Below are 13,228 nucleotides of genomic sequence, written 5' to 3'. Positions count from 1 at the left end.
CCATCAATTCCCAACGTTGAACAAGTACCAGCAAGTCGACGCAACAGGTGAATGAATGAACCTGAAAACAAAAGACTTCGTTCAATAGACGCACAACGGAAAGTACGGTAAAATGATTTTTCGTGCATTGTTATATCAGCTAAAACAAAAAAAAAAATACTCACCAGGTGTAATCGTTCACGCAAAATTTATATTTGCGTCTATCAAAGAATCGGGAGCAAAGCTCTGACGGCGTATTTACTCTAAACACAATTTAGGTTTACCTTGCGTCAGAACGCAAGACGTAAGTTTGCGAATAACTGCAGGAAAGTACTATAGGTTGTTTCAGAAATAGGTGGCCAAACGTTTGCAACGTAATGCAATAACGAAACAAAGTGTATGAACATGCATAGTTTTGTCTCTAAAACCACTGGTATTATGTGTAAATAAGTTCAATTACTTGTTAAACGGTTAAAGAAACATGATTTTTAGTATTTTCTTGCTGAGCTGAGAAAAGAAAGAGAAGCATTATGTTTATTTTTCCTCAGCAACGGATTGTAATTTCTATGGTATCTTTGTACAGGGTGAAGGGAGGATGAAGAATGCCCCGCGTCGGTGGAGACGGGGGTGGCGGGCCGGAAAAGGCAGGAGGGAGTGGATTCGGAGGATGGCTCGGGGGTGCAGCGAGAGCCATGACTGGGGCAACTGTTGGTGGAGGTTACGTCGTGCTGGGTGGCACCAGATACGGTCTCCGACTTTCTCAGGTAAGGAGTTTATCCTTTTTCTATTTATTTAACCTGCCGTTCTCCCTTTCGTCATCTCTCCACAGCCTATTAAGTATGACTTTAAGACTGGACTGGGTAAACAATAGCTTCCTCCTGGAAGCCTGAATCTTACAAGAGAGTTCACGACCTCCAAAGTATAGGCTAATATTATTTTATTAATTTACATCGCGACGTTAATATTAATATTGTATTGAGACCCATTTAAAATTACGTCTTCTTCAAATCTTTCTATTGTAGGAGCAAACTAAACTAAAATTTTTTAAAATTTTCATGACATATTTTCTTCGTACATATGTTCCTTTACTGTTGACATACTCTTTATTGTACATTAACCCATACTATTTTAAAGCTACTATATGGTGGTTTACTTACTCAATAAGCTATCGACTATTATTATTCTTTGTACATAGTATAACTGAAATAGATGATCAATTTAAGAGAATATTCTCTTCTTTCTAAGTACGCATCTGTAAATTCTTCCTCTCCGAGATATAAACACTTTTTAAAACACTGTAATCTTGTTTCATATACTTTCATATTCAAATATTACGAAACACTTAAAGCGCCAATGTGCCCTCGAACGATTGGTCAAGTCCGCTGCTACACTGACGAAACAGAAGAGTCATTTTCCATTATTCCCATTATGGAGAAACTATTCCGAGTTTGTACAGATCCATTCTTTCTCAGACCTTTATATTCACGTTTCTAGAAGTTTGCCTGTCTCCTCTTTATTAATGCACCTACAAGCGTTGCGACACGGAGTCGCGATCGGATGCTGCTCTTACGATAAATTACTGCCGCAACGGCTAGTTGAGGTTCGATGTATAGAGGTGATGTGTAGGTGTGATTTACCGAGATTGTTGTACACGATGATTGTAACAGGAAAGTTAGTATAGTTGCGCGATAACAATTGAGCGTAAGTAATGTAGTTTGAGAATACTAAAGGTGTTGGTGTAGTTTGTCGTCCATGAAAGTTGTTGAGACTGACTGATCGATGTATTCCTTTGTGACTGTACACTTAACATCGACATTAGTTTACTGCGATTGATAGAGGGGCATAGTATGTAGATCCTCCCTTATCAGAACACCCATTATACGAACGTTCCTGTTACAGTCAACCACCCTCTTACAACATAGTTCAATTCGTGTCGTCTTGTATCGAAAACTGTGTTAAGCGAAACATACATTGGACTTACGTTGAAACTGTGTCACAAGATATGACTGTTACAAATTCATACAAAAGCAGAGATGTTGTTCTATAACATAAATTTACATACAGTTACTCCCACTTCTATTCGTACATTGTAATGGTGATTCACTATAAATGAAAAGAAACTTTGTTTTTCATGAATTCTTTCCATTTATTTTTACCAAATATTGTTTATTACACTGCGTTGTTACTTCTATTTACGAAGTAGTATTTTTCAAAATATCGTTTCTTATGAATTTTTTCCATCTATTTTTACCAAATGTTATTTATTACACTGTGTCCCTTCTATTTACGAAGTAGTATTTTTTAAAATTTTTCTTATGAATTCTTTCCATTTTATTCTTACCAAATGTTGTTTATTACAAGTAGGTTTTTTTTGTTTAATATTAACGAGCAAATCTAGCTGTGCTAACAGTGCTCTTAAGCACTGTTAACAATAAACATATCAACAATACGTTGTTTTCTTTAGCGGTCACTCATTCCAAAGTACTGAACTTGACCGCACCCAACGTAGCTTAACACCAGTGATAGAAAGAGACCCAGTTGACAAGTTTCTTTTATAATTTATTCAAACACAAATCCTTAAATATCTCACTGTATGAAAAAATGTACTTATAACAGTTTCAATCGATAAAAAACAAGCTTCTTTCCATTGATAGTGAATCACTATTATAGTGCACGAATACAAGTGGAAATAACTGTATATAAAATTGAATATAAATAAATTGGGGCCCGTTGGACCCCCGGTATAGTATTTTGGGATCGAAATGGATCGCGTTGTCCAAATTGTGTGACGTACGAAAGGAAGGTATATGGTAAAATGGTGTTATTATAGACACTGTAACTTCCTATGTCAACGCGTCTAAATGTTGCTGGGTTAAAAACGTGGCGTCCAAACCGAACAAGAATTCGAACTCCGTTGGCTGTCGTGACGGCCTTCGACGGATTCGCGACAGAGCAGTTTCGCATGAACAAAATGAAGACGTTGGGAATCCTAAATATAGAGCCGATCGCGCAAATAGAATGCCGCCAGTCAGTGACTCGGGCCGATTTTGAGCCATCTCCCTTTTTCCTTCTTTCTTCCTCTTCCTATTTTTCTGACTGGCCGTCCTCGCTCAACCAGAATAATATCCACGTTGACATCATACGCACACGTAGCCGCTACGTGAATCCCGTGTGACACATACGGACGAGCCCGTGAACCACTGCCAAGTCCTTCGATCGCGACAAATCACCGCGTATCCGTCCGCTGACCAGGAGCTGATGATCCGACGCTCGTACTCCGATTTTAGCCACCTCGAGAACGCTTTTCATTTTCAACCCTCCGCATTCCATGCCCGTTTTCAGGAAATTGGGACTATTTAATCTTCGTGCAGTCATAAATTATAGATTTCATAAAACATTTTTATTAACACTGGAACGACGAGCTGTCCTTTCGAACTTCCACGCGTTACACTAGGACTTCTACGTTTTGACTTTCATTATTGCTCAAAGTTTGAAATATAAGTTTATCAGCTTCCCGGTGATATCGTGTATAATTCATTATTCATTTTAAACAAACTGATATTCCAAATGTGCTTAATTTTTTCATACATACGTATCTTGTTCCTCACGCTAGAAATATATGCTGAACACAAATCAGACAGAATAGAATGTAAATATTAATGTATGTTTGTATGTTACATATACCCATAATATTATTATGTATATTATAATATATTTATTTCTTTTTCCAAATTGATCATTTTAATTTGTACCAGTAATTCTAAACCAACTTATACGTAATTGTTTTTACGAAAGCAATTCGTGCATAAGTGTGTTTAATGCGTGGTGAAGTCGAGGAACTTAGTGAAGTTAGAGGGCCGATAGTCTGAAGTTTCCTGGGTAGTATAAATACATTCTTACGGAATTATTATGATTCAAGATGCAGGTATTTCGTTATCTTCCTGTTTCATGCATTTCTGCGTAGTATCGTGTTCCCAGACGCGAAGCGTAAAACGCGGTGTCAGACCGAAGATCAAAACAGACATTTCAGTACGTATCTCGCTATCTTAGAAGGATTTCGAGAAAGGAGATTAGATGGTTCTACTTTCCAGCATATCCTCTCTACATCGTGTTGCATACAGAAGAGTCAGAGATCTATTTCAGAGGAGTTTATCTCCAGTCCGTTCGTGGGAAGATACGGCGTCACCTTACCTCAACGCCATTGTCTCCTCTCAGATCCTCTTTACCGCAATCGTTCCTGCACACGTTCAAGTTGAACCTCATAAAAGGATGTGAATAATGATTTAAGGTGGGTCGCTGACATTTTAGAATCCCGGAAAGTTTTGACGGAAAAACTTTCTTTCTTCGGTGTAAAAGGTAGAGAGTCACTATTAGCAGAAAGTATACACAAACTGAGAACTAACGATAAGAACAATATAACTAATAATAGCATAAACGAGCATAAATTATTCACTAATAAACGTTTTTACCATTGTGTGTAGCTCTATTGTGTATAAAGGTTCACATAATATGTAAATTCTAAAAAATAAGAATGTTGTGTAAGAGTTTCTAAACAACAAGAGCTATATGAATATATTTATGTTGGTAATATCTAAGATTATTGTACAAAAGAACAATTGTATTTCCTTAGCAGTATTTCAAAATTTCCCTGTAACACATTCTACACTACACATTCTTATAAAATTAAAGAATCGATGAATATCAAAAAATTTTAATTTTAATTCGATAGAAAAATTTTAGAAATTAATTGTTTGATGCTTTAATATTGTAGGAATATGTAGTTGAAAATTTCTGAAGTTGTAAATGCTTAAATAGCGTTGTAATATTAAAAAATAAAATGAAATATAGTACTGAATTATCGATGACCTTACTTTATAGAATGACTTAAAGAATCGACTCATAAAAAAATGACTAACTTCCAAAAAAGTGCAATTACATTGCAACTACATCGATACATTTTTTGATATAGACTATAACAAAAAAAGTAAAATTTTCCTGTATAATTTTTTCTACGTTTAATAAAAACAAAGTTGTAGCTTGGCCCAGTTACTAGACTCACCCAGCATAACATTCCATTCTCATTTTTACTTATAAAACACACTTGTTCAGTAAGTTTATTGTATAAGCACAACCCCAAAAGAATGAAGCTTTTGCATGAAAAGATCTAAATTGGGAAATTTGTTTCTCAATGTGACGAGAGCAAGATGAAATTACCTTGTAGAGACAAGTTCTGCTTCCTACATTTCGTTTTATGCGGTACCTCAAGAAGCAGTTTGAGCCTCTTCGTGTATGAAGCCACTTTACAGGCTTTACGAACTCATTTTTCCTCGGTGCATTCGTACTATATCGAAGAAGGAAGTTTACAACAAACTGATCTGTTATATAGATGCGTAAATGGTCTCTTGTTTTTTTTATCGAACGCTATAAATTAGAAACAAAATTTGTTCAACGTTCAAGTCAATTTACCGTCACAGGATACAATGATTTTCTTTTTTCACATTAGTTAAATGCATTTAAAGAACGTACGAATATTTGAATTTTTGTGTATGTTTCTATGAAAATTAGTACTGTTTATAACTTGTCGTATTCTTTTCGAGTTGTAAACTATTTTTCTAAAAAGAACAAATTATCTATGCAAATTTTAATTGACATCAAAGTTTTTATTAAATTATTGAATGAATCATGTAAATGATATTAAAATTTAATTGGTAAATAATCTTGAAGAACAGTTTTTGACAGGTGCCCCTTAAAATAGTGTAACTTTGTTGCAGGGAGTTTGTTCATACGACCATAAATAACGAAGATATTTAGGTGACCCCACTTAAGTAGTCCACCTTGTATATGTATGTATATTGTACATAGGTTGAAACCAAAGTAAGTGGTTTCACTTTGATAGAGTATTCTACTCTTCCTAAAAATAATGGAGGTCTAGAAAATAATAATTCAAAATATAAACACATTTTATTTATGATGAAATATATATTTTAGAAGTGCCTAAATACTTAAAGAACTTGTTGAAAATGGTTTTCTGGTTAAAAAATTCTTATAAATACTCTAAATTTTGTCAAATAAAATAATAATTCAATTTTTAAGGTTATCAAACTATCAATAGTATTATTATCATAATCTCAATGTTTTAGACATTCCCATAAATAATTGTGTAATTATTTAAAAATTGTTTTACATGTGTAATTATTCAGAAACAGATTATTATCAAGACCTGTTTGTTTTGATGAGTACTACGCCTTTATGTATGCCATAAATTTTAAGGAAATTCATATACGGTAATACTTTAATAACGAGGTGCAGCTAAAAATATTGTTATTGAAACCTAACTCCAATTATTGTCACCTATACCTAAAAAACGAATGTAACTCTCAATCTGCGGTCGAATGAAATTTTATACTTCATAGCAAGAGAGCATGGTAGTAGATACATGGTTGCAAATCCAACTATATTATTGTAGCGATACAGCAGATGACACGAATTACAACAATGTTTACAAATCTGATATTTTTAATTAATTTCAGTATTGAAAGTGCTACATTAAATCCAAGTTTCGTAATTTATCTTTGAAGACAAAGCTAATTTAAGAAATTTTCAATTTACTATAATTCAAGATAAATGTAAATTATCGATAAATTGTATGATTTAAATGATAATTTTACAATTTATACAAATAAAATAAACAAGGCTTCTTCCTTACGAGTATGTATAACGGCAAACACAGAAATCAGTTGAAAGATGAAAATCTGATTAATGTTATGTCGCTTGCTACAACTTCATCGCTATTAAATGATAAACAGCTTGTATCTAAAATCGAGTGTCATTTATCACATACTTGTCCAACCAGAAGCCAGTGGAAGGCAGTATACTTTAATAAATCATTGAATATATGTATATATTATTTTATATAAAGAGCGACTGTAAAAAGTTACTTGTTTTTGATACCACGATTTCGAAGCTGAATTGCATTCCAAACATCAATTGCAAAAAATTGTATAGTCGAGTAGAAAATTAATACCAGAGATATGAAGGGACGGGAGGATCTGGGTGGATGGTCAAACTTCATTTGGTTGATCGACAATATTAAAAATTTTTCCTTGTTATACTTCGAAATGATATTTTTAGAAATTCAATTTTAAAACTGTATTTAGTAGATTTCTATTATACAGGGTGTTCGGTCATCCCTGGAAAAAATTTTAGAGATTCTAGAGGCGAAAATAGAACGAAAATCAAGAATATCAATTTCTTCATTGAGGCTTTGTTAAAAAGTTATTAAAAAATTAAATTGAAAAATTTAAAATCGTTCTGGAAAAATTATTTTCGGTTGTGGGGATCAATTTCAATCATTTTTGGCGAATAGACATACACTTGAGTTCCTACGCACTTCCGAGAAAAAAATTCGAGTATGTGTGAAATTTTTTGGCGAAAAAAAAAATTTCAAATCGTTCTGGAAAAATTATTTTCGGTTGCTTGCACTTTTGAGATACGCAACAAAACAAACGCCAACATACATACACGCATATAGAGTTTTATAGCCGATCTTTTGGAACCTGAAAATATCATCAAACGTAAAAGATCGTGGGTGTCAAATTTTGACCTATAGCAACATCACACCTCCGATATATTTTTAACTGTCGCGAGTATAACAGAGCATTTGAAAAAATCGTGACGTCAATTGACCGATAGCATTATTTGTTATATTCTACAACCGGCAGGAAGATGAAAGATTAAACCAACCGAAGAAAAATCGTATTTATTTTCTGTTTGCAGGAAAGTCTGCCGCCATCAAATTCGAGGGAGGAATCCCAAGAGAGAAGACGCAAGAGGAACTCCCGGGAGAACGACTCGAGAGAAAGGCTGACGGAGAAGTCCCCGGAGAATCCTGTCCTGGACTTAAGCTCGAGCATCGCCGATTGTTGTTGCATCGGACCGCGTTCCCGTCTGCCGTTGCCGAGGTTCCCGCCGTCGACAGCGACGGCAGCGTCGACGACGTGTGGAGCAGGCGGAGGAGGAGGTGTAGGTGGAGCTGGAGGTGGCGGTGGCGGAGTAGGTGGACAGACTCCTTTTCCTGGGCCTCCCACGTCTTCGAACAGCCGTGCTGCCGGCATGGAACAGCCGGCGACGCTGACGACGCCAACGACGTCGGCGCAACCGTTGGTGAACTCTAATAATAACCGAGGGATGCTGCAAACATCGGTGGGGAACAGCACTGGCCAGCACCATCAACCACAATCATCCGCAACTCTAACGGCGGCGGTACCGTCGTCCTCTTCGCCATCCTCCTCGACGTCGTTCAGCACGTCCACTGCCGTCCCGACGCTGCAGTCCGTCTCGGTGCCGCGGCAGCTCGCACAGTGGACCAAGCATCAGACGCTGAAGCTGCAGGTATTCCATCGATCGTTCGCGACGATCGTCATTATCGAGATCGTGGCCCAATCGATCCGATCGTTCGTCGTGCGCCCGTGAAATTATCATCGACAAATTGGATCTCGTATGTTGTCAACTGGACGATCTCTCGATCGAATTCTTTCCGGAGGATATTTCTGGTGATTCGTGGATGAAGGAATCTTTCGAAACATGTAGAAAAAACTGCTGTGATTTCGTAAGAGTGAGTTAGTTGGTTGGAATTTGGGACGAAGTGTCTTTGACCCGGGACGTTTTATGTCAAAACTCGAGAGGTGGGTTACAAGGTGATGGTGAAGATGTAGTATTTTTAATGGCCGCTGATGGGACTCGGTAAGAAACGTTTCGTGAAAGTCGATCGAAAAATACTCTGCCGCGATTATACTGTCTTGCTCGGATTAGATTAGCAAACACAACAAGTTTAGATACTTTCACCATTGTCTTTAATACGTGTACCAATTCCTGAACTACATGTGTCTCCTATTAGGTAGCAATTATCTTGTTAGCAGGTTACCGATGGAATTTTGATGTTATTTAAGTTTTGTTTTCTTTTTTTTGTCCACGATGCTGGTCGAGTTCGATTAAAATTTGAAATGATAAGAATGACTCGTCGATAGATCCGATCGGTCGTTAATTTACTTCCGTAGGACTTCGACGAGACTGCACGCAGTGAAAAAATTGGTCGTGGAAAGGTAGTGGGCCTAGAGAATCGGAAACTCGTACATGCGATACGTAGGTGTCTAGTCGAAGAGCGATATTCTATTTTGGTCGTCATCTGTCTTTTCCCTCGCGGCAGGCACGAGGCAGCGCACGTTGCGCAGCATGGTCGATTCAAAAATTGGTCTGGTCACGAGTGCACGACTCTTAAAAGCGCATCAGAGTCGTAGGAATCCAGAAAACTAGGAAGAAGGAATCTTAAATTCTGAGAGAAGACAATGCATAGAGTCAGAAAGGTTGCCTCTGAATAATGTTTACAATCTGAAAGAAATCTGCTGTTTCTCTAACAACAATAGTTTGATTTTGATTAATAGTAAGATAAAATTTTCTCAAAATCCTGATTATCGAATCTGAATTCCAGTTCTCTGGAGTACTTTCTAACAAATATGGTATACGTCGAAGACTGTCAGTAAATAAGATTTAATTTGTTTGTTTAGGAACCAGCAGTGATAGCGGTGGACCGACTGCACAGGTTCCGGTGGAGCGGGGGCGGAGGAGGAAGTGGCAAAAAGTCCTCTTCCGGCCCCCGGAGCGAAAAGGCCGAGCGCCTTCGAGAGCTCACCGAAAAACTCAAGGGACCAGCACCGGTACCACCCCCTAGAAGACCTTCGCGCGTCCAAGCATCCTCTCCACCCCCAACTGGATATCAACCATCCCCACAGAACTATCCACAGGTGAGAATTCAAAGTAACGAAATCACAAAAGAAGAACTTTGTAGGACCTTTCATCTGAATAGTTAAAATCTTCGACCTTGTCATTTTTATCAAAACCTCTATTGTTCCATCGAAGGAATACTGTAATTTGTCTCTTTTATCACGGAAACCTAAGCACCTCAGAAATCAGTAAATTGCTGAACAGCATTATGAACTGAGATTCTGGGTCAGTTATATTTAAACGAGCTTCGCAAACTGTCTCTTAATCCCTTAGTTGTCACAGATTGATGTTCAAGGATCTCATGACAATTCTCGAGCCGGACGTTCAAACTTTCCTTTTTACGTGCAACATATTATACAACTAGATACATACAACATATTTGGAAAATCTTATACTTGTGACACACTATCAATAAATAGAATACAGCTTCAACATTTAGAGTGCTAACTTATATTTATAAGGTTACTGAGTTCAACACATTCTTACAATACAATTACCCTTCTAAGCATATTCTGTTCTTTTATAAAAAATATATATTCTGCATTTGCAAGATTAATTCGTCGACCATGGTTGCAACGAGCCCTATGCTGGTAGCATCTAGTAACTATGTTGCATCTTGAAATCGCTGATATTGTTTCAACGAAAAATCGAATTTCTGTCAGGCAATCAACCCAGGATGCGGTCGTTGCGACGGTCGTCCTTCCTGTCGAAGTTACGCTCACAGCGAGGGTCACAGTCCGAATAACCAGCATCCCCAGCAACATCACCTGAAGACGATCGGTCGAAGTGAGAGTGTCGGTGACGAGTGTTACAGTGAGTCGAGCAAAGACGCGTGCAGGAAGCCCTGTTCTGATTCACGGAAATCCTCGCGATCGGGAAGGCAGCATGACAGGAGCAGTGGTGACGTAAGTGACATAAGAAACGAGCTAAACGCTAGTGCTGACGCGCCTAAACACCTGAGACAGTACAGTGATTCGGTGGTGGATAGTGCTACGTGTGTGGACGATTTGTGCGACAACCTGAATGCCGCCTCCGGGGGCGGTAACGAGGGCGAGGCAAGAGATGCAGTTACCAGGTTGGAACCCAGAGGACCCCTTCTTACGTTTCACAGAGCTGGTGCACCCTTCAGGAGCGCTTCCTTCGGTCAGGTGGACTTCAATCAAGGTAATTTTGCTATAGAAGATCTCTCCATTGTTTCAACGAAATTTTCGATTTACTATTTACTGAACTACGATCAAGCTTCACTTCAGTGCAAACAATACATATTTATGTTCTGCTGTGTTGTTTGTTAGATAGTGAGGGCTGAAATAATGAATTAATTCTACCGCACTTGTTGCATATCGACGTTACTCGGTGGAAGGAATTGTTATGGCAAGCTTCCGGGAACCAAATTTTAGGCAATTCATACGCAAGGAATCTTGAGGCACTTCTATCAGAGACACTTGTGGAATTCAAAGTTTTAGCTTTGCTAAACTAGACAATAACTCACATTCACGAATCGAGTTTAGAATATAATTACCACTGTGATTTATCGTACACATTTACAGTTTTGGTATAAATTTAAGAACAAAAAAGGACATTTAAAATTCACTTTTACTGCGAAAGATGAAGGTTTTCACGTTCATGGTTTTAGTATAAGAGAGACGTAGTTATGAACCAAAATACTGCATCTGTTTCCCTTTACATAGAATTTTATACGATAAAAATTTCTTTCTTAAATAGAGGTAATTTTAATTCTTAGTAAATTAGAATTGAGCAGAAAGTTAAGAAAGAAAGTTTATGTGTTTTGTAAGATATTAAAACTTTTCTTCGTTCATCGATGAATGTCTTCTTCAGGCATTAATATAAATTATTAATAATTTATTTCCCTATTTGTGGAGTATCATTCACGATCTAAGTTCTAGTTAACACTCTTAAATATAGTCTATAGATAGTGAAGTTATACTATACTCAATATTTGTAAACACTATCAAAAACACATACAAGGCTGTACGAACTCTTAGATGTCGTTTGATCTATATTATTACAATTTCATTTGTAACGAAACAATGAGATTAATCATTATCTTGTACCATGATTTATTTGCTAATTTTGTTTACGATTATAGTACTCGATATTTACATATATTCGTCGCTATGAATAGTCGCAAACGAAACAGTAGGAGTCTTTTAAATAGGCGTAGCAGCGAGAGCAAGGAGCGCGTCCCTAAGAACAGTTACTCCAAAGCATTCATTGTACTTTGTTTCCGTGTTTATCTTTTCGGGTCTTCACCTGCTGGAAACTGGTTCTGCTAGTCATTCCCCGTAGAAGGTTCTATTTTACTTCTTCAGCAAGTGTTATTGCTTTGCTAGATATAATGAATTTTCACTTTTGTTCGATCATAATTTTTCAAGTCATTTTTAAAGACACAAAAAGAATGTTTATTTAAAACAACGAATACGGAGAACTAATTCAGAAGAGTTGGTGAATAATGAAAACAAATTATATAATCGACTTGCGGACATTAGAACAAGTATGACAAGTAAATGAAAAAAAAAACTTATAAAAGAGATCATAGACACGAAATAATTGATAATCGATCGACATGCTGTCGTTCATGCCAAGGATGCCAAATAATAATTCTCATTTTAATATTACCTGTAGTGTTTGTCTCTTTATTCATTGAACGATTCACGTATTTCAATATATTTTCATTTTAGATACAAACGTTAAGAATTTTCAACCGACTAAAATTTGTAGAAAAGCATTATAAAAAGCTAAACATACCGAATAAGTATGCGAATAATTTGGACCTTAGGAAATTGTCTAAGCAATGTATATTAACCTTCAATATTAAGAATATAGTATTAAACTTTCAGTAAAAAAATAATATTTTACTAATTTTGTGAGTCTTCAGCTGCATCGTTTGGATTCAGCACGTGCTTGTTTCGCTTGTCGGTTAATTCATCCCTGAATCGACGTTACGTAATGGCGGCGAGAACGCAGTCGTAATTCGTTTCGCGACACGGGAAGAAAAATCGTTCGAACGCGGAAATTTGGACGGAAAAGCATTGTCGATTAATTATATGATTTGTATACGGCCGGGTGTATTTGTAAATATTGGCCAGCGGTCGGGTCGCGCGGGAATGCAGACTCCGGCGGCATGGCGGTTCGCCAAATAAACACTACCCATTATGTCTATTATTACATTCATGTAGGTGTCGGTTTGTATAACTAAGATAGGGACAATCTAAATCCGTGAAAGCGGCAGTATCTCGCGAAACTCTTGTTATTGAGAAACTTGAGTGGAAAGTTTTTTTTTTCTCTCCTTTCTTTCTTTTCCACGTCTCTTTCTCGCTTTACCACCGCGGACGCCGCGACTGCTTTCTAAGTTTCTCGCGCGTTAAACAGCCATGGCGTCCTAAATTCGTTGACAAGCCGGGCCCGTATTTTATTCGCGGATTCCAGTCCAATAATTTTCGAGGGTACC

The 13,228-nt window shown here is 37.2% G+C and overlaps 1 protein-coding gene across 8 annotated transcripts in view; it reads left to right on the top strand.

Annotated features, from left to right (window-relative positions):
• LOC143343081 (rho guanine nucleotide exchange factor 17) overlaps positions 1-13,228 on the top strand; it is an 86,647-nt gene that overhangs the window by 17,659 nt on the left and 55,760 nt on the right. For all 8 annotated transcript variants that reach the window (XM_076767616.1, XM_076767618.1, XM_076767622.1 and 5 more), the window contains exons 2-5: positions 563-743; positions 7,756-8,370; positions 9,543-9,779; positions 10,422-10,923. In XM_076767616.1, the coding sequence (XP_076623731.1) occupies positions 582-743; positions 7,756-8,370; positions 9,543-9,779; positions 10,422-10,923 (1,516 nt within the window). In that variant the 5' untranslated portion in view covers positions 563-581. The remainder of the gene's footprint in view (positions 1-562; positions 744-7,755; positions 8,371-9,542; positions 9,780-10,421; positions 10,924-13,228) is intronic.

This window comes from Colletes latitarsis, chromosome 6 (genome assembly GCF_051014445.1).
Source record: "Colletes latitarsis isolate SP2378_abdomen chromosome 6, iyColLati1, whole genome shotgun sequence".
NCBI classification, from domain to species: domain Eukaryota; kingdom Metazoa; phylum Arthropoda; class Insecta; order Hymenoptera; family Colletidae; genus Colletes; species Colletes latitarsis.
Note: the sequence above shows the minus strand (reverse complement) of the source record. Positions and strands in the feature narration are given on the sequence as shown.